We start from the raw sequence: 24,777 nt of genomic DNA, 5'->3' as shown, positions 1-24,777 counted from the left end.
GACAGCTCTCTCTGCAGCCACTCAGGATTGCGACCTCATTGAATCCATTAAGACGGAACTACGACGAGCATATATTGATGAAGAGCAATTCTGGAGGCAACGTAGTAGGATCCAGTGGCTCAAACAAGGCGATAGGAACACGGGATTTTTCCATGCTGCAACTAGAAATCGTCGGACAATCAACTCCATTCCGGTAATTGAAGATGACCAGGGAGCGGTGGTTTATGAGGAGCAAGAAATCTCCAGAGTGATCTCAGACTACTTCCAAAAGATATTCACCTCCAACGGAAATCATTCCTTTACCCAGCTGCAGGGGTTACTCACTTGTAAGGTGACCCCGGAGATGAATCAAATGCTCACTGCTATACCGAGGGATTCGGAAATAAAAGAAGCAATGGCCTCGATCAATGGAGGCAAGGCCCCTGGCCCTGATGGTTTTTCAGCAACCTTTTACCAGTCTTACTGGCACATAGTGGGAGAGGATGTTACTAGAGACATCAGGAGCTTCTTCACAACCAATTCTCTTCAAGCTCAACAAAATGAAACCCACATACGACTGATACCGAAGACTACTGGTCCAAAGTCGGTAGCTGATTATCGCCCCATTGCTTTATGCAACACCCATTACAAGATTATAGCGAAGATCCTCACCCGAAGATTGAAACCGTTGCTGCCAGCTCTCATCTCCAACACCCAATCAGCCTTTGTAGCGGGAAGAGCAATAACGGACAATGTACTCATTACCCATGAGACCCTCCACTACCTCCGCACTTCAGACGCAAAGAAGTACTGCTCTATGGCTGTGAAAACAGATATGAGTAAGGCTTACGATCGCATCGAATGGAGCTTCGTGAGGGAAGTATTGAAGCTGCTCGGTTTTGACCCTATATGGATATCATGGATCATGTGTTGTATTGAATCTGTGTCATACACCTTTCTCATCAATGGATCACCGCAGGGGTCAGTAAAGCCGTCTCGCGGGCTGAGGCAAGGTGATCCTCTCTCGCCTCACATTTTCATACTGTGTACCGAGGTCCTCTCAGCTCTATGTGAGAAAGGCCAAGCAGATGGCTCCCTGCCAGGAGTGCGAGTAGCCAGGGGATGTCCGGCAATCAATCATCTCCTCTTTGCGGACGACACAATGTTCTTTTGTAAATCAAAGGCTTCTTGTGTCTCTGCCCTTATGAAGATCTTATCGACTTATGAAGCTGTATCGGGACAAAGAATCAACCCTCAGAAGTCAGCGATTACATTCTCGGCAAAAACCCCACCAGAAGTCCGAGCTCGGGTAAAGGAAGCAATGGCTATAGAAGCGGAAGGTGGTATCGGGAAGTATCTTGGGCTTCCCGAGAACTTTGGCCGAAAGAAGAGAGATATTTTTGCTGCCATTGTAGACAGGATTAGACAAAAATCCCACAGCTGGTCCACTAAGTTTTTATCTTCGGCCGGGAAACAGATTATGCTTAAGTCGGTTCTTGCAGCTATGCCGTGCTATACGATGTCTTGTTTTAAGATCCCACTCTCCTTATGCAAACAGATACAGTCTCTCCTAACCCGGTTTTGGTGGGATGCTAATCCGGAAAAGAAAAAGATGTGTTGGGTTGCTTGGTCTACACTAGCGCTACCAAAGTACGCAGGGGGACTCGGATTCCGCGACGTCGAAACCTTCAATGATGCTCTGTTGGCTAAAATTGGATGGCGAGTTATTAAGGAGCCACAGTCACTGCTGGCCAGAGTTTTGCTCGGAAAATATGCTCGCGACGCCTCCTTTTTGAACTGCTCAGTGCCGGCTAGCGCCTCACATGGTTGGAGAAGCATTTTAGCAGGAAGAGAGATCTTAAGAAAGGGTCTAAGCTGGATGGTGGGAAATGGAGAATCGATCAATGTCTGGAGTGAGCCATGGTTATCTTTTAACTCTCCCACTCAACCAATGGGTCCTCAGCCTTTCCACTCTATGTCGTTGAAGGTTAGTGATCTATTATGCCCATTAACCAACAACTGGGACCTCGACAAGATCAGACACCATCTTCCTCAGTATGAGGACACTATCTTACAGATAAAAACTAGCTCTGTCCCATCTTTGGATACACTAATGTGGCTGCCGGAAAGCTCTGGTTCCTATTCAACCAAGACGGGTTATGGTCTGGGAATGCTAGCAAATAGAGGTCAAACTGAGGAGGACACAAGCTTTAATTGGCTGAAGAATATCTGGAACATCGACACATCACCAAAGATCAAGGACTTTATCTGGAAAGTGGTGAGGAAGGCTATTCCTGTGAGCGCAAACCTGGAAAGGAGAGGATTTTCCCCTTTTGTCTGCAAAAAATGTGGGGCTCCGGAGGATGATCTCCATGTCTTCCTGAAGTGCCCGGTGGCTGCAGAAGTCTGGAACCTCGTTCCAACGCGTTTTGCTCCGTCTCCATCCCTCTCATCAGTGTCTGATATGATAATAGGGGCACAAGGAATGATTCCACTGCCACCAACTGGCCTTACCTCTCCTATTTGGCCATGGATTTTGTGGAATCTTTGGAAAGCTAGAAACTGTCTGATCTTTGAAAACAGAGCATTCACAGCGCAGGAGATCGCCTTGAAAAGTATAACAGATGCAAAGGAATGGAGCTCTGCTCTATCTCAACGATCACCAAACGCCTTCCCTCAAGAGCCCGCACACGTTCTTCCTGCTACACGCTCCCCTCGTCCCCCTCCATCTTTCCCTTCGGGGATTGTGATTGCAAAGGTTGACGCAGCGTGGGATGCAAAAACAAAATCATGCGGCCTGGGAGGTATATTTTCGGGTGAGAATACCCCCATCCTTCCAAACCTATGCGAGTCCCAAAACCATGTATCATCAGCATTAATGGCCGAAGCCATGGCTGTCCGTCTTGCAGTCGTTACTGCGGTTTACTCAAACGTCCGATCCCTGGCAGTTCTCTCTGATTCACTATCTGTCATCAAGCTCTTGAAGACTGATGGTACTCAGCCTGAACTTTTCGGTATCATGTTTGATATCTATCACTACTTATCTTATTTTGATGTTATATCCTTTACTTTCATCTCTAGAAACTTTAATGGAGAGGCTGATAATGTGGCAAAATCAGCTCTCTCTTTGCTTGTAACCAACTCCTTAGTGGGAGTGTAAACTTTTTATAAGTAATGCATGTTGTTTGATCAAAAAAAAAATATATAAAAGAACCCACAAATAATTAAATAAATACCATATAATATAATATATATATAGATGTTAGATTTAAAGAATCTATGAAAAATTTATAGTTCAAATGCTTGCTTTTAATTGGTTAACCTTTAAAAAGAAAAATAAATTTTAATCAGTTAACTAAATTTTATTAAAAAGTTAATATTTTGCATTTTAAAGATTCCAAATGGTTGCGCAAAAAAAAAAAAAAAAAAGACTCCACTTGGAGCTCTCCCTGTTGGAGTTACTTTTAGCCTTTTAGGGGTTTCATTCGTAGAAGTAAAGTACAACTAGAGAGAGGTAGAGAGAGGTGAGAGAGAAATGCTCCCAGACACACTACCCGAGTGCAATCTTTACCCACCGGTCTTTTGAGCGCCTTCCTGTCCTGTATCCTGACTTTTACCTTTCTTGGGGTAAAAGGCTATTAACTTTCTGTCTGTTTTTTGAAATTCTTACCCTTTTGAGATTATCCATCGGTCCGTTCGTCGAACCTTTTTCTAATTCCCGGGGTCAACCCCCGACGTTGGTCGGAGGGTCCATCAGCGCCGCCTGCGCTCTTCACCGGTGAACAGGGTTCTTCCGGCGACGGCAAACCTGGATTCTCCTTCAACAAAATCTGAGTATGAAAGGTATCTCACGTGTTTCAGAAAGTGCAAGCCTAGACAGTTGATTACTGGGGATTCCTGGTAACTTCTGTGATTTCAAGACTATTTGACTCCAGGGGGATCCCTAGAGCAGTAGAAAAGACTACTCTAAGAGAAAACAACTTCAAAGACACAGCACCTGAGGTGTCTAGGAATATCCTCAGTTATGGCCCACCGTAGAATCTCTTCAGCTGAGAAAGGGAAAGGGCTGGAACTCGCCTCTCAACAACCTCCCCGCGCCGCGAGAGTCAAGGCACCACTGCCTGACAACGCGGAACTGCTCAGGAAGCACTCACTGACCCTTATTGGGCGGGTTACAAACAAATCAACTCAAAAAGTTTGGTCTTTGATTCCCTTCTTCACCGAACACTGGAAAACTGAATTTAAACCAGTGGGGTCAGATCTTGGTAATGGTATGTTCCAGTTTCAATTCGAACTCGAATCGGATCTCCTGTCGGTACTGGAACAGCGCCCATATCACTATGCACGATGGATGATCATTTTGCAACGATGGGAGCCAACTGTATCCCCCTCGTTTCCCTCTTTGATTCCTTTTTGGATCAAAGTCCAGGGCCTTCCGGTGCACCTTTGGACAGAGGAAACAATCAAGTGTATAGGGCAAGATATTGGCCTATATGAAAAAGCGGAGATCACCGCACTCAGTGCAAGAATGAGAGTACATATTAATGGTTTACTCCCCTTAATTACTCACTCGGTGGTGGAATTTCCCAATGGTGATGAAGTGCCCACTAACCTGGTCTACGAGAGACTGGATAGCATTGTTCTAAATGCCTACGGCTAGACCATGATATCAAGGAATGCTTGGTGGCTCGCGCAGAAGAAAAGGCCCTAAAGGCAGTCCATGAGGAAGCTCGAGAGCGGACTGATCTGCGCTCAAATCAAGGGCCAGGCCCTATCAGAGGAATCTCTGCGGCTCCAGTGCATGATAACAGAACTCAAAACGAGAAGGACTGTACAAACAATGATACTTTTAGATTCTCAGCAGCCTATAGAGGTACTGGAAATGAGCGGAGACAGGAGGTGGCTGCTAGAAACCAACTACCAAACAGAGGATATAAATCTCAGAGCCTCTCCTGGCACGAAAGAAGCTCGCAGCGCCGATCTCAGCAGACGAGAGAGAGGACGAGAGTCGAGAGGGAAAGGTCTCGCGATGCAAGAGATCAGTACCAACAAAGGCCACTCCCAGGTCCCCCAGGTAGGAGCTACTACCGAGAAATTCAAAAGCCTGCTGTAGAAGCACGGGACACATGGTCTAGTGCCTCAAGGAGCACTCATGAAAATGCAAGGAGAGGGACTACTCCACCTGTGGAGCTGGAATCAATACCTCCAAATGTTTTACAAGAAGCACGTGGGGAAGTGCGAGACGTCATGCTACAATACACCAAATGCTCTGACCCAAATGAAAGAGAAGCTAGGGAGGAAAGAGTAAGACAAGCAGAGGTGAGAGGACAGTTTGAAGAAACCGTCCTGCAAGTAGCGCGTGCCTCCTTGTCCACTAGTATGGACAAGAGACCGAGCCCCGGTGTTACCTCAGAACGGCTCCCTGCATCACTAAGATTGGGAGTAGGTGACCCCCACAAGTCTGGCAGGGAGGGTAAGGAAATGGGAGAAGGATCTAATGTACCCAAGGAGAGGATCCCAATATCACAGAGGCTTGGTGAGACTTCGCACTCTCCAAGAAACAATACAAGGATCCCAGCAGTGCTAAGACTAGGCAACGACACAACAGGAAGTACCCCAAGTCTCCATGAGGATAAGGTCCCGACAAAGAGGAAGCCGGGAAGACCCCCTGGAAGAAGAATACCTGCAAGTCCAGGAACCGGAAAAGGAACACCTGTGAAGAAGAGAAGAGTGCAGTCATCCAAACCACTGGGTTGCCGTCGAAAGCTTAACACCGAGGATTCTCGAAGTGGGATTACGGATAAGAAAGGAAGAGGAAAGGGTGTCCCTTCAAGACCTGTGAGCTCTGGAAATAATTCTCACTCGTCTGATAACATACCGTTAAGCAATCTGATCCCGAAGACGGCCAGGAGGAAGGCGGATTTTCGAATCCCGTCTGCTCCAGCTCCTTAGCGATGGCGAGTTGGAACTGTCAGGGTTTGGGAAATCCCCGGACAGTTCGACGTCTCAAAGAGATATCAAGAAAATTTAGGCCAGATATCCTCTTTCTTATTGAGACCAAAAATCCCAACGATTTCGTTCTCCAAAAGTGTGACCATCTTGGATATGAATCACATTACCTTGTTCCCCCGGTAGGGCATGGAGCCGGCGGTCTCGCCCTTTTTTGGAATCAAAAAGTGAACCTCTCTGTTTTGTACTCTAATGCGAATGTACTGGAAACAAAGATTGAATTTCATGGAAAAATTTTCTTTGCAAGCTTCGTGTACGGGAATACAGACAGGGTACAGCGTAATGGTCTTTGGAACCAACTCCTAATGTCTGCGGAAGAAAGAGATGCTCCCTGGTTCTTAACAGGGGATCTTAATGATCTGCTCAACAGCGATGAAAAAGTTGGAGGACCGGACAGACCAGAAGGATCATTCTCGGACCTGAGAACCTTCTTCTCAGAAGGAGACCTATATGATTTACACCACTCAGGTGATCCTCTGTCATGGAGAGGGAAGCGAGGTACACACCTAGTGAGATGTCGGCTAGATAGGGCTGCTGCAAATAGCGCCTGGGCAGAAAATTATCCAACTGCGCGTTGTCAATACCTTGAGTATGAAGGGTCGGATCACAAGCCGCTACTAACGTTCCTTGACCCTTCCACGCTGAAAAGAAGAAGGCTATTTAAGTATGATAGGCGTCTCAATACGAACGAAGAAGCTGGACAAGTCATCAAAGAATCTTGGGCACAGGCCTCAGGAGATGGGATTATGAATAAACTTACGGCCACAAGACGTGCAATTGCAGAGTGGAATAGGCGCCAACATCTCAACAGCAAGACCCTCATCAAGCAGAAAAAACAGGAGCTGGAGGCCGCTTTGACTAGCCCCCTGAATGATTCTAGTCTAATCAATGACATCAATGCCAAGCTAAATGAAGCATACTTGGCTGAAGAAGCCTTCTGGAAGCAACGAAGCCGCCTGCTCTGGCTACAGCTGGGAGACCGAAACTCGGGGTTTTTTCATGCAACTACAAAGAACAGGCGGCGTGCTAACGCCTTCACGGTGTTAGAGGATGGTCAAGGAAACATAGTCTATAAGGAGGCTGATATAGCAAAGATGATTGTGTCTTACTTTGATCAGCTCTTTACCTCTACCCCGAGTGACAGCTCAGAAACCGTTAGGGAAGCTATCAAACCGATCATCACACAGGAGGATAACGAAGCCCTGATAGCAATACCAACAGCATTAGAGGTGAAGGAGGCAATGCTAGCGATCAATGGAGAAAAAGCACCCGGCCCGGACGGTTTCTCTTCGAGCTTCTACCATACACATTGGGCTGAAGTAGGACCGGATCTCGTGGAGGAAATCCAATGTGCTTTCAGAGCAGGAACCCTCCCAAGCGACATCAACAGCACTCACGTCTGCCTGATTCCGAAGATCAAGAGCCCTCAGCGTGTCTCAGATTACAGACCAATTGCCTTGTGCAATGTCTATTATAAAGTCTACTCCAAGATCCTCCAGCGGCGTTTGCAACCATTAATGGAGAAACTAATTTCGGAGAATCAATCGGCATTTGTCCCCGGGAGGGCAATAGGGGATAATGTGCTTATCACTCATGAGGTTTTGCATACTCTAAAGACGTCAAAAGCGGAGAAAAGGGTGGCAATGGCAGTGAAGACGGACATGAGCAAGGCCTATGACCGTCTTGAATGGAACTTCATCTCTTCGGTGCTTGAGAGGCTCGGATTTCACCATCTCTGGATTGGTTTGATCATGCAGTGTATCTCATCAGTTACATACTCCTTCCTCATCAACGGTTCGCCTAGAGGCAAGGTTACACCGAGCCGAGGGATTCGCCAAGGCGATCCCCTCTCACCCTACATATTTATTTTGTGTAGTGAAGTGCTCTCGGGTCTTTGTAACAAAGCTCAAGAAGATGGTCTCATCCAAGGAATCCAGGTTTCCAGGGGGAGTCCCCGGATTAATCATCTTCTGTTCGCGGATGATACGATGTTCTTCCTCAGCGCAAGCAAGGACTCAACAGCTGCTCTTAGCTCGATACTGTCTAAGTACCAGGAGGCTTCAGGGCAGGTTATAAACAGAGACAAATCCTCCATTACCTTTTCTCGGAAAGCGCCACAAGACTTGAAGAAAAGGGTCCATAACGAGCTACAAATACACAAGGAGGGCGGAGTTGGTAAATACTTAGGATTGCCGGAACATTTTGGGAGACGAAAGAGAGATCTTTTCTCTTCGATGGTAGACCGGATTAAACAGAAAGCTAGTGGCTGGAAAAATCGACACCTCTCCGCTGCTGGGAAGCTTGTGATGCTACAGAGTGTACTCACCCCTATCCCATCTCATGCTATGTCTTGTTTTAAGCTACCGGTATCCCTTTGTAAGCGGATCCAATCTGCTTTGACACGTTTCTGGTGGGATGGTGGAGATGGTAAAAAGAAAATGGCATGGATTTCATGGGAGAAGATGACTTTGCCAAAAGGGTATGGGGGTTTAGGAGTGAGGGATATTCAGGCTTTCAATGAAGCGTTCTTGGCAAAAATCAGTGTACGCCTCCTGGATAACCCTGATGGGTTACTCGGTCGGACTCTCCTCCCTAAATACTGCCCAGGCGGTAATCTGTTGAAATGCACCACCCCGAATGGGGCTTCTCATGGGTGGCAGAGTATCCTGGCAGGTCGTGATCTCCTCATCAAAAAGCTCGGATGGGTGTTAGGGGATGGAGCTGGCGTAGAGATTTGGGATGATCCTTGGTTAAGCCTCGAGGAACCATCTAGGCCTATGGGACCTGCTACAAGAGAAACTGCTCACCTTGCGGTAAAGGATCTTCGATACCCAGACTCGGGAGAGTGGAACAGAGACGTCATCCAGGCCATCCTGCCATTTGAAGAAGAGCGGATCATGAAGTTGCAACCAAGTTTTAAAGGGGCTATGGACGCCTTAAAATGGCTAGGTACAATAGATGGCAGATATTCGGTTAAATCAGGTTACCATGCGGCTATGGAGGAAGCTGTGGACGAAATACTCGAGGATGAAGCGGCGGTAGAATTTGAATGGAAAAAATCAGTGTGGAATCTGAAACTGGCACCAAAAGTCAAGATGTTTACATGGAAGAGCCTGAAAGGGATCCTCCCGGTGGGAGAGAGACTGCTTGAACGCCATATTATTGTAGATCCGCGATGTAAGCGGTGTGGAGCCTCGGAATCTATCAATCATCTTCTGTTTCATTGCCCCTATGCTCGAGAGGTATGGTCTCGTGCACCACTTGTAGGGAGCTTTGATGTTAGCGGATTGACAGATTTGAGAGCCGAGTGGTCGGAAAGGCACGCGGTCAAGTGCCTACCTCCAACAGCAATCATCTCTACCCCGCTTGTTCCTTGGTTACTTTGGTTTCTGTGGAAGGCGCGCAACAAGTACGTGTTTGATAACTTCGCTGGGACTCCGGCCGATACAGTTTCGCAGGCCATTGTGGCAGCAAGAGAATGGGAGATGGCGCAAGAGAAGGTGGAGAAGAAACTCCCTCTACTTAAACCTCAGATGCCTACCAAGGAAGTGGCTACAGTGGCCCAATCGGACGCTGCTTGGTCAGAACTTTCTAACAACGCAGGCCTGAGCTGGATAGTAACAACATCGGAACAGTGCATCGTGGGAAACAGAGGGGTGAGGTTCATCTCTTCACCACTAATTGCAGAGGGCCTTGCGTTACGAGATGCGGTTGCTAGGTGTTATAGCCAGGAAGTGAAGGAAGTGCGATTTGAATCTGACTCTGCTCAGCTCGTCAAGGCCATTAACAGGAAGGAACCACCACTGGAGCTCTATGGGATTGTGCAAGACATTCTGACTATGTCGGTCTCTTTTGATTATGTTGCTTTTGCTTGGATTTCTCGGTTGAGAAATATAAATGCTGATGCAGCAGCAAAGAACACTCTGTTTTTGTTGGAACAAATTGTGGTTGTGGATGAGTTAATTCCCCCACCAAATTAGTTAATGAATGAAAGTAGTTTGTGATCAAAAAAAAAAAAAGGGTTTCATTCGTAGACATTTGTAATAGAAAAGAGCGCCATTTTTTCTTTCACTACGATTTGAAACAGGAGCTCCTCAACGGCCTCCTCAAATTTGATTTTAAACTATTATCTTCAGACCACAACATTGTCTGTTCCTTTATTATAACCCTAATGGCGGATTTGAGATCCTTTAAATCTGATAGTTCTCTTTCTCTTTGGAGTTAAATAAGTAGCCAGGACCCTCTTACCATCTCTTAAGCACCATCAGGAAGGAAGATATGAGAAAAGATAAAATGCTTTGATGTTACATGGCTATATCTCCTTTACCCATAATTATGGCGTTTTAGTAAAAGAGTGTAAAGATATGAGAAAGTTTAAAGAATATTATTATATCAATTGGGGTACAATTTCAATGTAGACTATTACATAAAGGCCCTATCTAGATTTTGATTTTGTGACTTAGTTTTCCTCTTCCACCAATCAAACCCAACTTTCGTGCCTGGTGGCCAATAATTTTAACCGACGAGGTGTTGTCACTAAGTACAATGGAGAGGGGATCTTCAAAATTGGTCATACCGCCGCTAATAAGGTGCCAAAACAATGCACCTGCGATTGGACCGCCCTTTTTCGCAGATGCGTAAATGGTGTCGAACGTTGCATTAAAGACGGCATCTCTCTGAGCTAGAGTATAGCCTGGTGTATTCGATGGTTTCCCGAATTCTCCTAGGATTAGAGGCTTTTTAAGAATCTTTTGTGCATCTTCCATGTGGCCTTCGAGCCATTTTACTAAGAAGTCCAATCGAGATGTCTCATTTAGGTTTGGGAACCTGTAAAAAAAAACATGGAGTGGAATGGAGATTAACTTGTAAAATAAAAGGTTTTCATGTAGCAATATTGATGTTAAATAAATTGTTGGGTTAAGCGGAATTATAAATCCTAAACACTTAAACCTTCACTAGGATAGATCACAAACTCTAAACACTACAACTTTGACTAAGATAAAAAGTATCAGGAAACTAAACATTTTTCTGAATAGAAAACAAATTTATAGTGGGCATATACTACGCAATACATTCATATTGCATAGTTATTAACTTATTATGTCTACGAGTATAAAATCAAAAAAAAATTAAAGGTGCTAAAAAGAAAACTAAGATAATCCCACGTTATGGACTATACAAGAGGAAAATAAACGATTTTTATAAGGTAATGTGTTAAGCAAGGAACGAAAAGAACATGAGGATTTTGTCTACACGAATGTATAAAAATCCAGTACCAGTTATGTGAGTTTATTATATATTACCATAAGTCAGGGTAAGAGTGAATCGATGCGAAATCAATGGCGTCGAAAAAGTGATTAGCGATGAAATCGGTTCCAAGAACGTTGGCTGCAACTGGATTCAAAGAAGCTTTTCTTTGAGGAGAAGAGTCACCATAGAAGCCTTCAAGACCGGTAGAGAGGAGATGTTTTGAATCAAGTGATTTAACGTAAGTAGCCATTTCACCAATCCAAGCCGTCAGGGTTTTTCCACTTGGATCTGCTTTGCATTGGGGTTCGTTCATGAGCTCCCAAGCCATAATGGTTGGTTCATCTTTGTATGCAATTTTGGTAAATGTATTCACTCTGTCCACCATGGTCTGAAGCGAAAGATCATAGGTTGTTTAATTTAACATCTTCAAAATTTGTTGATATATATGAATATTATTAATAGACTTTGTATGTGTACCTTGACGTGGTTCTTGAAGAACTGTTTAACAAGAGGGTTTGTGTAGAAATCGTCTTCTGAATTTACGACTTGGCCTTGACTTTTAGCCCACTCCACGTATTGTTTCCTTCCTCCGAAGTCGGAATAGTTATTGACAAAGGTGATTATCATTTTTATACCCAGTCTTTTTGCTTCGGCTATCGCAAAATCCAAACCCTAAAATATGCAAAACAAATTAGTAACAGAAAATAAAAGATATTATTAGACTAAAAAGCTTCACTCGTGGTGAGGAAAATCTAGACTTTATACGTAAAATTATATTTTAGATCAAAAGCTTTGTTTGGCTATATCAAAATACGGTGTACCTGAAACGTTAGTTCATCGTAGCGACCAGGGGCGGTTTGGAGAGCACGGTAACCGCCATCTCGGAAACCCCATGTGCGTGCGACGGTCAGACCGTGACTGGTCGCGTTTTGAAAGGCGTAGGTGATTTTAAACCTTGTGGCCGGATCGGTGGCTTCGTACGTGAGCCAGTAGGCATTGAATCCATTGGCGTAAAATGGTTTCCCGTTGAGAATAAACTGGACGCCTTTCCTTCTCACGAAACCATTCCCCGACGCTGCTTCTACTCCTAGATCGTTATAGCTCTGTGTGATCACAATTGCTAGAAACGCAACCAAACAAAAACACTTCATCTTCTTGTTTTACTTTCTTTTTGGTTTTTGTGCTCTATTGTCTTCGAGATCAATACAGTTATATATTCAGAGATTTAAGTGTTTTCTTAATTACAATCACAGTCATGCACCATTCACAAATTCTGTGATCTACTTACTTATTCACGTTACATTCCTTAAATATATAAAAACAATAAATATATTTTAAAGAAATATCAGCCTACATTAAGTTAAATAATATTATAGTTATTGTATAGATTGATATTTATCTGTTAAACTACCAACATGTCATTAAAAAATTAATGTGTCACTATTGTTGGAAACATATCGATCTATTCTTAATCAGTTTGGATTTTTTTATTTTTGTTTACTATTTATATTTATTGTAATCATTTTTCTTTTGCTTCTTCTTGATATCAGTCATCAAACAGGGGATTCTTTATGGAAATGTTCCCATGTATTACACTAATTGAGTTTATCTAAAAGTCAATTTTTAGTGTAGTCAATTCCAGTTATGCTCATTGTATGTTAATTTGAGAAACTAAGACTTTGACCCAAGAAAATAAAAAGAAACTAAGACTAACTTTTTTAGAATTCCATTTTATAATTAAAAAATATTTTCTTAACAAATTTAATTATGCATTTCTTATTATATGTTATACTCTATAACGATTGTTCACTCTCTCTAAATTATATAACAGAAAACTAAATGTTGTAGCGTAGTTTTTTTTTCTTTAGTTTTCATGTCATAAGTAAAGATAAAAAAAAAATTAGCAAGGCCCTTTACAAAAAATGTTTTTAATATAATAAAAATGTTTATTAAATTATGTTTATAATTTAGCTCAATAGTTTTGTTTGATAGTGTAATTGACAAACACAAAAATCTGTTAAATGACAAATATACTCCACAAGTTCCATAATAAGTGTTGTTTAAGATTTTTACACATATTGAAAAATTAATAATTTATGTTTTATCCCTATTTAATATACTATTTTATTTAATTATTGTTAATTAATTAATTAGAAATAGGATAAAATCGGAAAATTCTTTAATATATGTATTGGAAATCTAAAAAACACTTGTAATAAAATAATTTTAAAAGCTAAAATGAGATTTAATATAAAACATATGAGTATATATTTTCAACACTCTCAACAAAGACTTAGAACATGATTATTGGTGGTCCTTGTTCTTGGTACTTAATACACATATATACACTATTATCTGAGTCTCACTGCAGCTTCTCGGTCTCTATGGGTAGTTTACTAGTTTTGCATGTATCGATAGAGTTTTAAGATTGTTTACGTTAGAATTTAAAGATTGTTTATACGTCAATAATAAAAATGAAAAATGAGCTTCCATAACCGTAATAAAAATTATAACGTGAAGTTAGAACTATCTCTTGTCTGGTCCTCTCAATTGGATTTTTGTGGGCCGCTAAATGAAACACTACGTAATCATGGAATTGAGGCCCTATAGAGCCCAAGATTACCACTGCAAAAGTGCAAAGTAGGGGAAGCAGAGTGGTTGTGGAAGTTGATACTAAATGCAAACACGAGAAGAGTGCCGTTGAATTAATCCTTCACATCATATTTTGAATTTTCGATCAGTTGGTAGATATCTTCACCCCGGAATAAGAGAGGTAACATAATTCAGAAAAAAATATTTTGATAAATAATAAAACTTTGCATTCGTTATGATCTCCTAATTGTTTGAAAATATACTTCTTCCGTTGACAAATATATATAAATAATAATGTTACGGTTGCGCATGCATTAACAAGTGATTAAAAAAATATCTGCATTTTGTAGTTATGATATTTTGTGTATATATAACAACAAGTTTTGAATTTTAGACGGCTATATAATCCATTTCCTCGGTCGTTACTCGAATTATTAGTCTTATAATCTTAATCTTAATCTCCTTTTAGATGGTCACGTTGCTAACCACACAAACGTTGAGCTATATGTCTTATAATTATGGAACTATTAAAGGAAAACAAAAAGACATTCTCTGTTACAAATTACAATTCAAGTTCCCAATATACCAGCTTTCAAAAAAAAAAAAAAATTCAAGTTCCAAACCAATCAAATAAAAATCATCAACGCACAAGAATATACATGTGTAAACAATCACATCAACTTAGACCTAGTAAAATACAGTAAGAAACAATATTCCGTAACCAACCAATCCCAACTGAGAGAACACAGCAAAGTTTAGAAATAACCATCAAGTTATGTCCCTACGACAGAAACTGCCACGTCATCATCCCGGCGAGAACTACCACCCATCGGCGACGGTTGCTCAAGGATAAGAGATTGTCTGCAAGTGGGACAAGAGTCACGTGAAAGCAACCAAGTGTCGATGCACCTCACGTGAAAGCCATGGTTACATTTTGGCAAAACCCTAACTTTCTCTCCTTCCACGAAATCCCCGAGACAGATCAAACACTCCGTAGCTTTCATGTTAATGATCCCTGATCCGTACAATCCCACGGGGATTTGCTTCAGCGCCCGTTTCTTGAGCCCCGTGGTAGCCGTTAAACGTCCAGGATTTGCGTTTGCGTTTGAAGCGGCTGCGTCTTGCTCCGGTGTGAATCTGCTTGTGATGCGTAGCACACATCGCAAAGCAGAGTTGAGGCTTAGAGCACATATCAGAGCACAGAGTAGAGCAGCTAAGATAATGACCATGTTAGTGTCGAAGTAGGTGTCGTTAAAGCCTGTTCTGGCTTTAGGGTTTGCGTCGGCCGGTGCGTTTGCTTGCGGCTCAAGTAACACCCGAGGCATCTTTGAGGTATGTTTGAGAAAAAGAGGAGATCAGAAAGTAACACCTTCAAAATTTGTCTTGTTTGCTCAAACGATCCACGATTTGTTTTTTCTCTTCACTCTTTCTTTTAGAGTTTTGAGCTTTTGACTCAATTTTCTGATTTGTTTCTTCTCCTGACTTGTGAATGAAGATGAGAGAAGGCAAAATAAGTTTTTATGTCAAGTTGTGATAAAAGACATTCGTAAATGGATGTATGGGCGACTCTCTTTGGAGAGTTATAGAGAGAAAGATGATGTGGTTGGTCCAAGAAATTCTTGTAAAATACTAAAATTATTATTTATATATGTAGTAAGTGAATGGTCACTATTAATTTTGTTTCCATTGCTTTGGGAGTCCATTGTTTTGTCCTATATATATATATTGGTTAAGATCATGTTTTTTTTTGTGTTCATATTAATAGAAGCAAAACAAAAATTCAAAATCAGATGATCACATATATATTCTTTTGTTTTTAAAATTACAGTTTTATATATCCTCATGTCATTACTTCACTGGGAGATAGCAAAGTTTATTTTTTACTTTTTTTCTGAAAAGCATTTGGTTCGAGATTAGTACGAATTTAGGTTTAAGATTTCAGTTTAAAAACATAGTTTGAACATATTGAGCCACTACCTAGTTTATACTGTAATGGTATATCCTAATATTAACTCTGATTTTTATTTAATGGGACCCTATTATGTAATTCAATTCAACGTTGGATTGATGTGCATTTTCTTTTAACTAAGGAAAATATAAAGGATAGAGTAGAGAAGAAGACAAATAAGAAAACGATTAGTTTAGTAGATATCAGAATCGACAACTAACAAACTCATTAGTAGTGGTTTTAAGAACTTTGGAATCAAGCTAAAAGGACTTAATCATCAAATAAGAAAAAACTACAAATAAGATTTGATGTATAAAAATAATAATTGATTATATAAAACTCTGCATGGTTGGGGTATCATATTCCCAACTAATTATGTCGAATATAATTAACATATAATATCATATAAGTATTCCATGTTTTTCGTCTTCTTGTGGGTAGACACATCATTACTAATCAAAATGGTTTTCAATAATTAGGTATATGGCATTATCCTTGAGAAAAAATGAAAGGACCTAGCGTTTTGGTCACCATATATGTGTATAGTCGGTGAAGATTAGTTAATTTTCCATTTAGTTGATTTACCATATGATGATATTACAAAATTCATACGATGGTTAATCCAGATTCAGATTCATAAAACATATTCCGATGGTGAAAAACATATGTGTATGTAACTGGTTTACGAATTGAATGGCTCATACAAATTCATGTGGCGTTTACGGGTCCACAAGTATTAAGAATTTAAGATTAAGAAGTCCAAATTCAAACACACTAATTAATGAAGAAGTATACGAATGAAAATAGACAATACAAGTTCACGCAAACGACACAACGCTTGTCTCTCTTAGCTTCAATAGTTCCATTGGTTGACAATAACACTCCAACGTGTGAAAAATGAATTCATCAACCTCATACACGAATCTATTGTCTGTATATTTATTATTTACTATTCCTTTATAATATGCTTGGTTGGACGTTACTACAAAGCCTCATATATTTTCAGAAAATTAAAGGTACTCGTATTTGTTGTATCTATATAAATAAAATATTCAAGTTTAATGTGACATTCATAACATCATTATTAATGACTAATTTCTTAGTTGTTAGAAAAAAATCAGTTAGTATTTAATTTTAGTTGGTGACTAGTTTAGATTAAACATATATAATTATCATACCAGAGTTGAAACTTCTAGAGATATGCTAATATGATTGTTTAGTAGATGGACACGGAGGACTATTTAGCTCTATGGTCTCCATTTAATCATAGTTTTATACATACAAGGATAAATGATAGCTAGTCGTTCAAAAAGTATAAGAAACTAAAATTAGATTAGGTATAACTAAATAGAGTTTATAGACAGGATCCTTAGGCCTGGGGCTTCGGATATTCGGATCAGGTTCGGATAAGATCCATTCGAATCTGGATTTTTCGGATAAATAAATTATCTACCCAATAGGTATTTGGTAGATTTCGGTTCGGGTTTCGGATCGGATACCACCGGTTCCGAGTCGGTTTCGGATACCCATTTATTATGTAAATCATATACATATTTACTAAATAAAATACTTTATGTATAAATTGTAGTGGTTTAGTAGTTACATACCATACTTTTAATGTGGTCAATCCGAGTTCAAGTCCCTAAAATGTCAATTTTATTAAAAAATTAATGTTGAAATACTATATATATTTACAATATAGAAGAATACATATAAATTAAAGTGGTCTGGTGGTAACATAGCCACTTTTCAATCTATCCAACCCGGGTTTAAGTTGTGATGATGACACTTTTTATAATATTCTGAGTTTTAGGCTATCCATTTCGGTTTAAATTGGTATCCGATTGGGTTTTGAGTAATAACCGAAACTGATCCGATATCCACAGGTATTAAAAGTATTGACCGGGTAATACGGTGGTATCCAAAACCGAACCAAACCGGTCTATTTCGGGTCGGATCCGGTTCGGATAAACGGTTCCGATTAAAAGTCTCAGATCCTCATGGAATACCTTATTCATATTGTAAGTAGTCCAAATATATTGTGTTCTTTTCATTGAAAATTAAATGTGACATGGACACGTTACCTAACATTACTGGGCAAATGGGGTACTCAAGAATCCCAAAGGGAACAGAACCCAGTTTCAAGATTGTTTCTCCATCAGGCTAGAGCCAATGATAGTGTCTTAACGATTAATAACATCTCATATATTCATCATTGACATTGTCATTTAGTTACATACTACACATGGTAAGATAAGAAGAAAACTCAACTAGTGAAGAAAGACGAGTAAAAGCATTTTAAAAATCAACCAAACTAAAGCTCAGGAATCTTTATCCTTGGAAAAGCTCCATGAGAGTCTGCTTATAACATTTTCGTCAACTAACTTGTAGTGATGAGACAACTGCCTGTGAATCAAACCGCAACACTTGTCTACTCTGCTTTGATATTTGCTGTACAAAGCCGGTATTGTTACAGATAGTATGGTCCCTGTACACACCATAAAAGCACAGCAGAAACTTTATTTAAACGAGATCAACAAGCAAATGGAGTAATGATTAAGAGTTAAAAAGGTTATGAAGACTGAAGGAGAGGCCCTTTTTAATGTTTTTTTTTCATTTATATAGGGATCAAGTTACTAACCGATATAAACAAGAGTGCAGAAAGAAATATAGCAACCAATGGCAGAAAGAAGCCACAGACAAATCACCACCTGCTAAAGACAAATTTGTCAACACATCTTAGCCCAAATGTTTTCAGACTCCGAGAAAAAAATAGTATCAATATGCATAACCTTGAAGAAGAGGCGAAAATCGTTGCCAACTGTGACATCATGAGCCATAACAAGCAAGTGATTAAGTTTGACACGGAAGGAAGCTGCGGCACTATTAACCATTTCCTCGGATAGAACAAGCTCTGGTAACGAATTCACATGTCTGCTTACACAGGGAACAAAAAAGGTTATGTACCAAAGGGCAAACAAATTACATAAAAGGGACTAGTATATAGAGTGGTGAGAATTAGTGTTCCACCTGCTCCTAAAACCAGAAGCCTGAGCAAGGACGAATGATAGTATGACAACGATCAGTAAGACATCTGAAGAAACAGATAAGAAAGGCAATCCAGAAAACTCGAATATAAGCCAAGCAACGGTTGATAAAACGATAACTCCTAAAGAATGGTTTCTCTTCCTCCATAAGAGTAAGTCAGCAGCTGCAACAACAAAAGAACAAAACCCATAGAGTATCAATCCATCTATAGTTCTCATTCAAGATCAAATGTACTTGCCCACATAACAATTACAAAACGCAGTCAATTGAAATTAGAAACCCTAATTTTCAACAATTCGATCGGAAAACTACCCAATTGGTGAAATCAGAGAAAGGACTCGCCTTTGCCACCGCCCATGAACTGATGAACCGTAACTTGCCGACCCAGCAATCGATAATCCGATGTAGATCCTCCTTCGTTGCTTCCGTCGTAATCACCCTCGTTGTCACTCGAACTATCCATCGGAGATTTCAAAACCCGGATTCAAGAAAAGAATCCGACTTTCCGAATGCCAATCTCGATTGATGGAGATTTGAGAAGCCTCGCCTTAACTCTGCGATCTCGGAGTTTTCTGGGTACAATGGTGTCTTCTGGGCTTAGAGAAAGGAACTAGATTCGATCGGAGAACGACGACGTTTCGGGATAATCAGGGAGGAATCAAATAAAAGTGGCTTTTACATTCATCCAAATCCAAACATTCTCGAAATTCTCCGCTTCTAGTCAACCTTAGATCCTCGTCGTCACCATCGTCATCACCATGAACATCATCATCGTCTTTCCTGGAATTAAAAATATTATATTACGTAAAAGCCTTGGGCTCACAAGCCCAATACTACGGCCCATATCAACACAATTACAAGTCGACGTGTCATGACTGTTACTTTATCACTATGTGACAGGCAGTGACTATTATCCTCATTTTCCATTTTAGGCGACCACGTATCTCTCTCTCTCTCTCCCTGCCTGTTGTCTCTCATCATCTACCTATCAATAATGGCGTCGTCGTCATCATCATCACCATGAACATCATCATCGTCTTCCCAAGAATTAAAAAAATATTTTACGTAAATCCTTGGGCTCACAAGCCCAATACTTCGGCCCATATATTTATACCATAGGCCCAATAACAAGCACGTGTCATGACTGTTACTTTATCACTATGTGACAGGCAGTGACTTTACTATTCCTTCATTTGAGACAACCACTAACCACGAAGGAGACTCTCTCACTGTGTCTTGTCTCATCATCATCTCTCTCTATCAACAATGGCGATTCGTTCTTTAGCCAGCAGAAGAACCCTAGCCGGCCTTAAGGAGACATCTTCGAGGCTTCTTGGTCTCCGATCAATCCAGACCTTCACGCTTCCTGATCTCCCCTATGACTACAGCGCCTTGGAGCCGGCGATCAGCGGCGAGATTATGCAGATCCATCACCAGAAGCATCACCAGGCGTACGTCACTAATTACAACAATGCCCTCGAGCAGCTCGATCAGGCCGTCAACAAGGGAGACGCTTCCGCCGTCGTTAAGTTGCAGAGCGCCATCAAGTTCAACGGCGGAGGTTGTCTTTGATCTCTGTTTTGGTGTGTTTTGATCGGTTAGTTAGTGATGGGTTGTTGGATCTTGAGCTAAAGACTCGATCTTTATGCCAACTTGTTAGCTTAGGAGCTAAAGTTTTGATTTTTATGTGGTAGAGATTGAAAGTCGTTGACTTTGTTTACTAATGTTGTGCAGGTCATGTGAACCACTCTATTTTCTGGAAGAATCTTGCTCCTGTTAAGGTGTGAGTTTGTGTTTACTTTATGTTTCTTCGATTTGATTGGTCGGTGGGCTTAATGGTGTGTGTGTTTGAGTATATAATAGGAAGGTGGTGGAGAGCCACCAAAGGGAGCTCTTGGTGGAGCTATTGACACTCACTTTGGCTCCCTTGAAGGTTTGGTGAAGAAGATGAGTGCTGAAGGTGCTGCTCTGCAAGGCTCAGGATGGGTGGTTAGTACTCTAGTTTTGGTCACATTGTTGGTTTTGTTGCAATAGTGATAGTCATGATTATTGACTTAGTTTGTTTTGTCTTTGATTGATTTAGTGGCTCGGTTTAGACAAAGAGCTTAAGAAGCTTGTGGTTGACACAACAGCCAATCAGGTACATATCCATGTTTTAGATTAGTCGGTGATATTGATATTTATAAATAAAATGTGGTAATGATGGATTTAAAGAGAGAGAGAGACTGTTTGATTGATGATCTCAGGATCCACTTGTGACGAAAGGAGGAAGCTTGGTTCCTCTGGTGGGTATTGATGTTTGGGAGCACGCCTACTACTTGCAGGTAACAACACTTGTTAAATAATTAGCTAGCTTATAAGATTAAGCTTTAATCAGCTTTTTAATCACTCTTTGCTTTCTCTCTTGCAGTACAAGAATGTGAGGCCGGAGTATCTGAAGAACGTGTGGAAAGTGATCAATTGGAAATATGCAAGCGAAGTTTATGAGAAGGAGTGCAAGTGAGTTCGTTACATAAAGAGAGGAACCAGTTCCCATCTCGGCTTTGTTTTTATAAGTTTGTCTGAAACATAAACGTACAATGTCTCTTTGGTCTTTGAGTTAGCTCAAATCACTCGTGTGGTTGCAATAATACACGTTGTTTTACAAACTAATGCCTATGAGTAATATTTTTTTCTGCATTCATCTATTCCTTTTGTTCTTTAATCTAAATCTCCCAAAACTTTCAACCATAAACTAATAAAACTCGCACGAATACAGAGTTGGTTCGAAAGTTAGAAACACAAAACACACGTCGTACGGGAGCAAGAGTTCTTACATCAACTCTCTTGGTGAAAAGCTCTTAATGGTGTGTGATGGGTTTAATTCTTACTCAATATATTGCCTGGTTCAGTTAAATTCCTTGTTTTGTTACCTAACTAACGATCCTTTTGAGCTAAGGTTGTCGGCCAAACACTTGGCATCTAGTTCTAGACTTTCGGGCATGATACACATTTGGCAAATGAAGATTAATATTGTAGAAGATCCTTGTAGTTAAGCAAGGCTCAGTACTTCATCGCCATATCATCAAGTACAAGGTTAATCATAAAATGTTTGTTTTGTTTACGTAAGTTTTGTAATCAGTCAAAAAAACTGTAATTTTAAGTGTGCTGCTCGTAGTTGCGAGGTTCGGCTGCCCGTCCAATGGTCGTAGAAATGCTTAGTGGTTTAAGGCAATTAATTCCATATTTTACATAGTAATACAGCTACCCGAAACTATACAATTTCAATTTAAATGCTATACTTTGGTTCTACTTTTATGCGTCTAACGACCTTTCCTAGTCTGGTACGTAAACAATCATTGGAAATACTAGAAAGCTGATTTATATTTTTATCAAAAGGGTATTAATAGATCGATACAAGACTGTAGTGAAAACAACTTAAATAAAGTTGTCTGAAACAACTTAAATAAAACATTGAGGTTACATCTTTTCAAATGTTCCTCAATTAATATATAAGGGATTTAGTAGTGTGATTATGAGGTCTTCAGTGAGGTTATCTCTAATTAATTAATTATGATCTTTGGTTAAGCGACAATAGTAAGGTGATACACGTTACGGCAACTTACATATTTTGCAATAATTTCAGATTCGCCTAGGGTACATTTGATATTTTATTCTATACGCCTTAATCCCATTTTGATTTTATATATGAATTTGAGCTCTTTTCTTGGAACCAACCAAATATAGCTACCCCGAATTACATAATTTTAATTTGCATGTTATTTTTGGTTGGACTTATATACGCCTAACGACTTTTTTAGTCTGATAAATACACTGGAAATACTATAAAGCTGATTAGTATTTATAAAAAAATATTTATAGATCGATACAAGATCATAGTCAAGCATTCTTGATCATTTATTTCAATTCAAAAAGACTATAGAATCTAAAACTCTCTATTGGGATTTCTAACATTTACAAGATTTTCTATTCAAAAGTGTTGTCAAGGAATAGAAAGGAAAAAATAATTCGGACTAGAAAAAAAAAACAAGATCAGACAAAGAACATGTGTTTCAAAAAAAAAAATTAAGTCTTGACGTCATTACTTTTCCTGCTGGGCCCAGACGCCGGTCGACTCCCTTTCGGAAGAGCATTCAACACCAAGGTGCCAAATTTTCCAGCGACAACTTCAGGCATAAAAGAATATCCCATCTTTGTCTCCGTCGCGTCGCCTCCGCAACCCACCACAGCCTTAGAATCAGGAGAGATCTCTCCGGATAAGTTGACAGGAAGAAACTCTCCTGGTAAGATCCTAGCCGTCGATAGAGCGATGGAGATGAAAAGAAGAATCAAGAGCAAAGATCTCCCTTTGGCCATTGTTCAGTAATCTTTTTGTGGGTGAAAGAGAATTTATTTTGTTGTTGTTGCTGTAGTAGTTAGTCTACGTGCTTGGTTTGAAATATAAAGTGGGTGAAGATCAAAGAGAGTAGTGTCTTGTATATATGGAGTGTCAAGTGTGTGAGCAGAGAAAAGTCAATGAGAGTTGGAAAAACTTACGCGGCAAGTTTAGAGTCGAAAGAATTGGTCCCTTTGAGTTTACGGTCAAACTAAAATATCATTTTTAATTATTTGTGTGTTTCTTTAAATAATATAAACGTATGAGAGTTGAAATTAAGCATACAATACATGATACAGTCATCGATTTTATATAATGTTTTTACACACGCTCATGAATTACGTATTGAATATTTTTATAGAGCATGGTCTTATTTTATACTGAAAATTAAAATAACATTCTCGAGTTTCACCAACGATTATAATAAGATACTCTTAAACACGTTTGTGGGAACGTAAATTTTTATGTATGGGATCATCTACTACACACACTTTCATGCGAGTAAAAACAGTGGGGTAGTACAGGAGAGAACTGAGCATAACGATTTTCTTTAAAAGTATTTCTCCATTTAATGAGTGACATATTAATAATGAAAAATCAGAAAAGATGATATTTGCACTTCCAACTACTACCAATTAAAGCTGCAGCACCGGCAATTTTGACCGCTTCTTTCTTCTTGTTCCCCAAGTCTCCCCCACATTCTCACCGTCACACGCATCACGTACGCATACACATGCACCTACACTATCTTATTAACGTCCTAACGTGTGTGTGAACACAAAACCTTTGTATCCTTTTCTTAGCTGAGCCAAGTTTCAACTTTAGCTGTAGATAACACGGTTGTTACATACTGAATATTGCGGTGGAACTTTTTGACTTTATGGTTTTACAGAAATGGTTTTAAATAGATTTTGAACGTATTAAGAGCATCTCCAATGTATTACTCTAAATTTTACTCCAAAATGGTATAACTCCAAAATGGAGTTGAGTTTTACTCCAATGTATTACTCCATTTTTTACTCAAAAAAAGAATATTCCTTTTTTACTTAGTTAATAATTATTATTAGTACCTTCAACTTATTAAAATTTAACAATTAACCCAACTATTTTATGTTTACAAAATTTCCATAATAATGTATTTTATTTAAATTAAATATTTATCATATGCAATTTTTCTAATTCAAAAATATTTATATGCATTAAAAGAACATAAAGAAAAAACAAAGTTTTGTAATTTGAATTATGTACTGGGTCTCATTGTTTGTGCATATATCAAGTTCACAAGTACAAATATAATCAATCAAAATTTGACCCATAAGATTAAAAAAAACTCATCTATTCCGTCTGAATAATACTTCACCGATTTTGCTAGTTTCGAAAAAAATTTATCGAATTATTAAATCACTTATTTATATTATATTATAGTATATTTATTTTATATTATTTATTTTTAGTTTTGACTTTTATGAGTTTATGCATATTTTATGTAAACTTTTAAATAATCATTTTCGGAGTATTATATTTTTCATGTTATTATATTATTTTAAATATGAAATAAAAATATTAAAGATTAAAA

The 24,777-nt window shown here is 39.7% G+C and overlaps 4 protein-coding genes across 4 annotated transcripts; 1 reads left to right on the top strand and 3 right to left on the bottom strand.

Moving 5' to 3' along the window:
- Nucleotides 1-10,351: 10,351 nt before the first annotated feature.
- On the bottom strand, nt 10,352-12,934 carry LOC103847249 (mannan endo-1,4-beta-mannosidase 3). Its single transcript, XM_009124311.3, has 4 exons — nt 12,060-12,934; nt 11,716-11,910; nt 11,292-11,626; nt 10,352-10,815 (listed from the first exon to the last, which is right to left on the bottom strand). Exons 1-4 carry the CDS (start codon nt 12,387-12,389, stop codon nt 10,428-10,430), a joined length of 1,248 nt encoding a protein of 415 aa, XP_009122559.1. The 5' UTR covers nt 12,390-12,934; the 3' UTR covers nt 10,352-10,427.
- A 1,402-nt stretch (nt 12,935-14,336) lies between these two features.
- Nucleotides 14,337-17,528, bottom strand: LOC103847239 (RING-H2 finger protein ATL72). Its single transcript, XM_009124302.3, has one exon. The coding sequence runs from the start codon at nt 15,153-15,155 to the stop codon at nt 14,604-14,606; it is 552 nt and encodes a 183-aa protein (XP_009122550.1). The 5' UTR covers nt 15,156-17,528; the 3' UTR covers nt 14,337-14,603.
- A 433-nt stretch (nt 17,529-17,961) lies between these two features.
- On the bottom strand, nt 17,962-19,611 carry LOC103847229 (reticulon-like protein B16). The gene is made up of 5 exons (XM_009124292.3): nt 19,169-19,611; nt 18,809-18,989; nt 18,571-18,712; nt 18,420-18,489; nt 17,962-18,266 (listed from the first exon to the last, which is right to left on the bottom strand). Exons 1-5 carry the CDS (start codon nt 19,287-19,289, stop codon nt 18,100-18,102), a joined length of 681 nt encoding a protein of 226 aa, XP_009122540.1. The 5' UTR covers nt 19,290-19,611; the 3' UTR covers nt 17,962-18,099.
- A 406-nt stretch (nt 19,612-20,017) lies between these two features.
- On the top strand, nt 20,018-21,511 carry MSD1 (superoxide dismutase [Mn] 1, mitochondrial). The gene is made up of 6 exons (XM_009124281.3): nt 20,018-20,387; nt 20,561-20,607; nt 20,690-20,815; nt 20,910-20,966; nt 21,073-21,150; nt 21,237-21,511. Exons 1-6 carry the CDS (start codon nt 20,093-20,095, stop codon nt 21,327-21,329), a joined length of 696 nt encoding a protein of 231 aa, XP_009122529.2. The 5' UTR covers nt 20,018-20,092; the 3' UTR covers nt 21,330-21,511.
- The last annotated feature ends 3,266 nt before the right edge of the window (nt 21,512-24,777 follow it).

The sequence above is a fragment of the Brassica rapa genome, chromosome A01 (genome assembly GCF_000309985.2).
Source record: "Brassica rapa cultivar Chiifu-401-42 chromosome A01, CAAS_Brap_v3.01, whole genome shotgun sequence".
Classification (NCBI taxonomy): Eukaryota; Viridiplantae; Streptophyta; class Magnoliopsida; order Brassicales; family Brassicaceae; genus Brassica; species Brassica rapa.
This window is presented reverse-complemented; position numbering and strand designations above follow the sequence as displayed.

Bases quoted from the DNA above. Each gene is read 5' to 3' on its own strand.
- MSD1 (XM_009124281.3), top strand. From the start codon at position 20,093: ATGGCGATTCGTTCTTTAGCCAGCAGAAGAACCCTAGCCGGCCTTAAG. The intron at 20,608-20,689 runs GTGTGAGTTTGT...AGTATATAATAG, and splicing joins AGAATCTTGCTCCTGTTAAG to GAAGGTGGTGGAGAGCCACC. The intron at 21,151-21,236 runs GTAACAACACTT...TCTCTCTTGCAG, and splicing joins AGCACGCCTACTACTTGCAG to TACAAGAATGTGAGGCCGGA.
- LOC103847249 (XM_009124311.3), bottom strand. From the start codon at position 12,389: ATGAAGTGTTTTTGTTTGGTTGCGTTTCTAGCAATTGTGATCACACAG. The intron at 11,911-12,059 runs GTACACCGTATT...TGCATATTTTAG, and splicing joins ACGATGAACTAACGTTTCAG to GGTTTGGATTTTGCGATAGC. The intron at 10,816-11,291 runs GTAATATATAAT...TTTTTTTTACAG, and splicing joins CACTCTTACCCTGACTTATG to GTTCCCAAACCTAAATGAGA.
- LOC103847239 (XM_009124302.3), bottom strand. From the start codon at position 15,155: ATGCCTCGGGTGTTACTTGAGCCGCAAGCAAACGCACCGGCCGACGCA.
- LOC103847229 (XM_009124292.3), bottom strand. From the start codon at position 19,289: ATGGATAGTTCGAGTGACAACGAGGGTGATTACGACGGAAGCAACGAA. The intron at 18,713-18,808 runs GTGGAACACTAA...CTGTGTAAGCAG, and splicing joins GCTTCTGGTTTTAGGAGCAG to ACATGTGAATTCGTTACCAG. The intron at 18,267-18,419 runs GTTAGTAACTTG...TGGTGTGTACAG, and splicing joins CTGCACTCTTGTTTATATCG to GGACCATACTATCTGTAACA.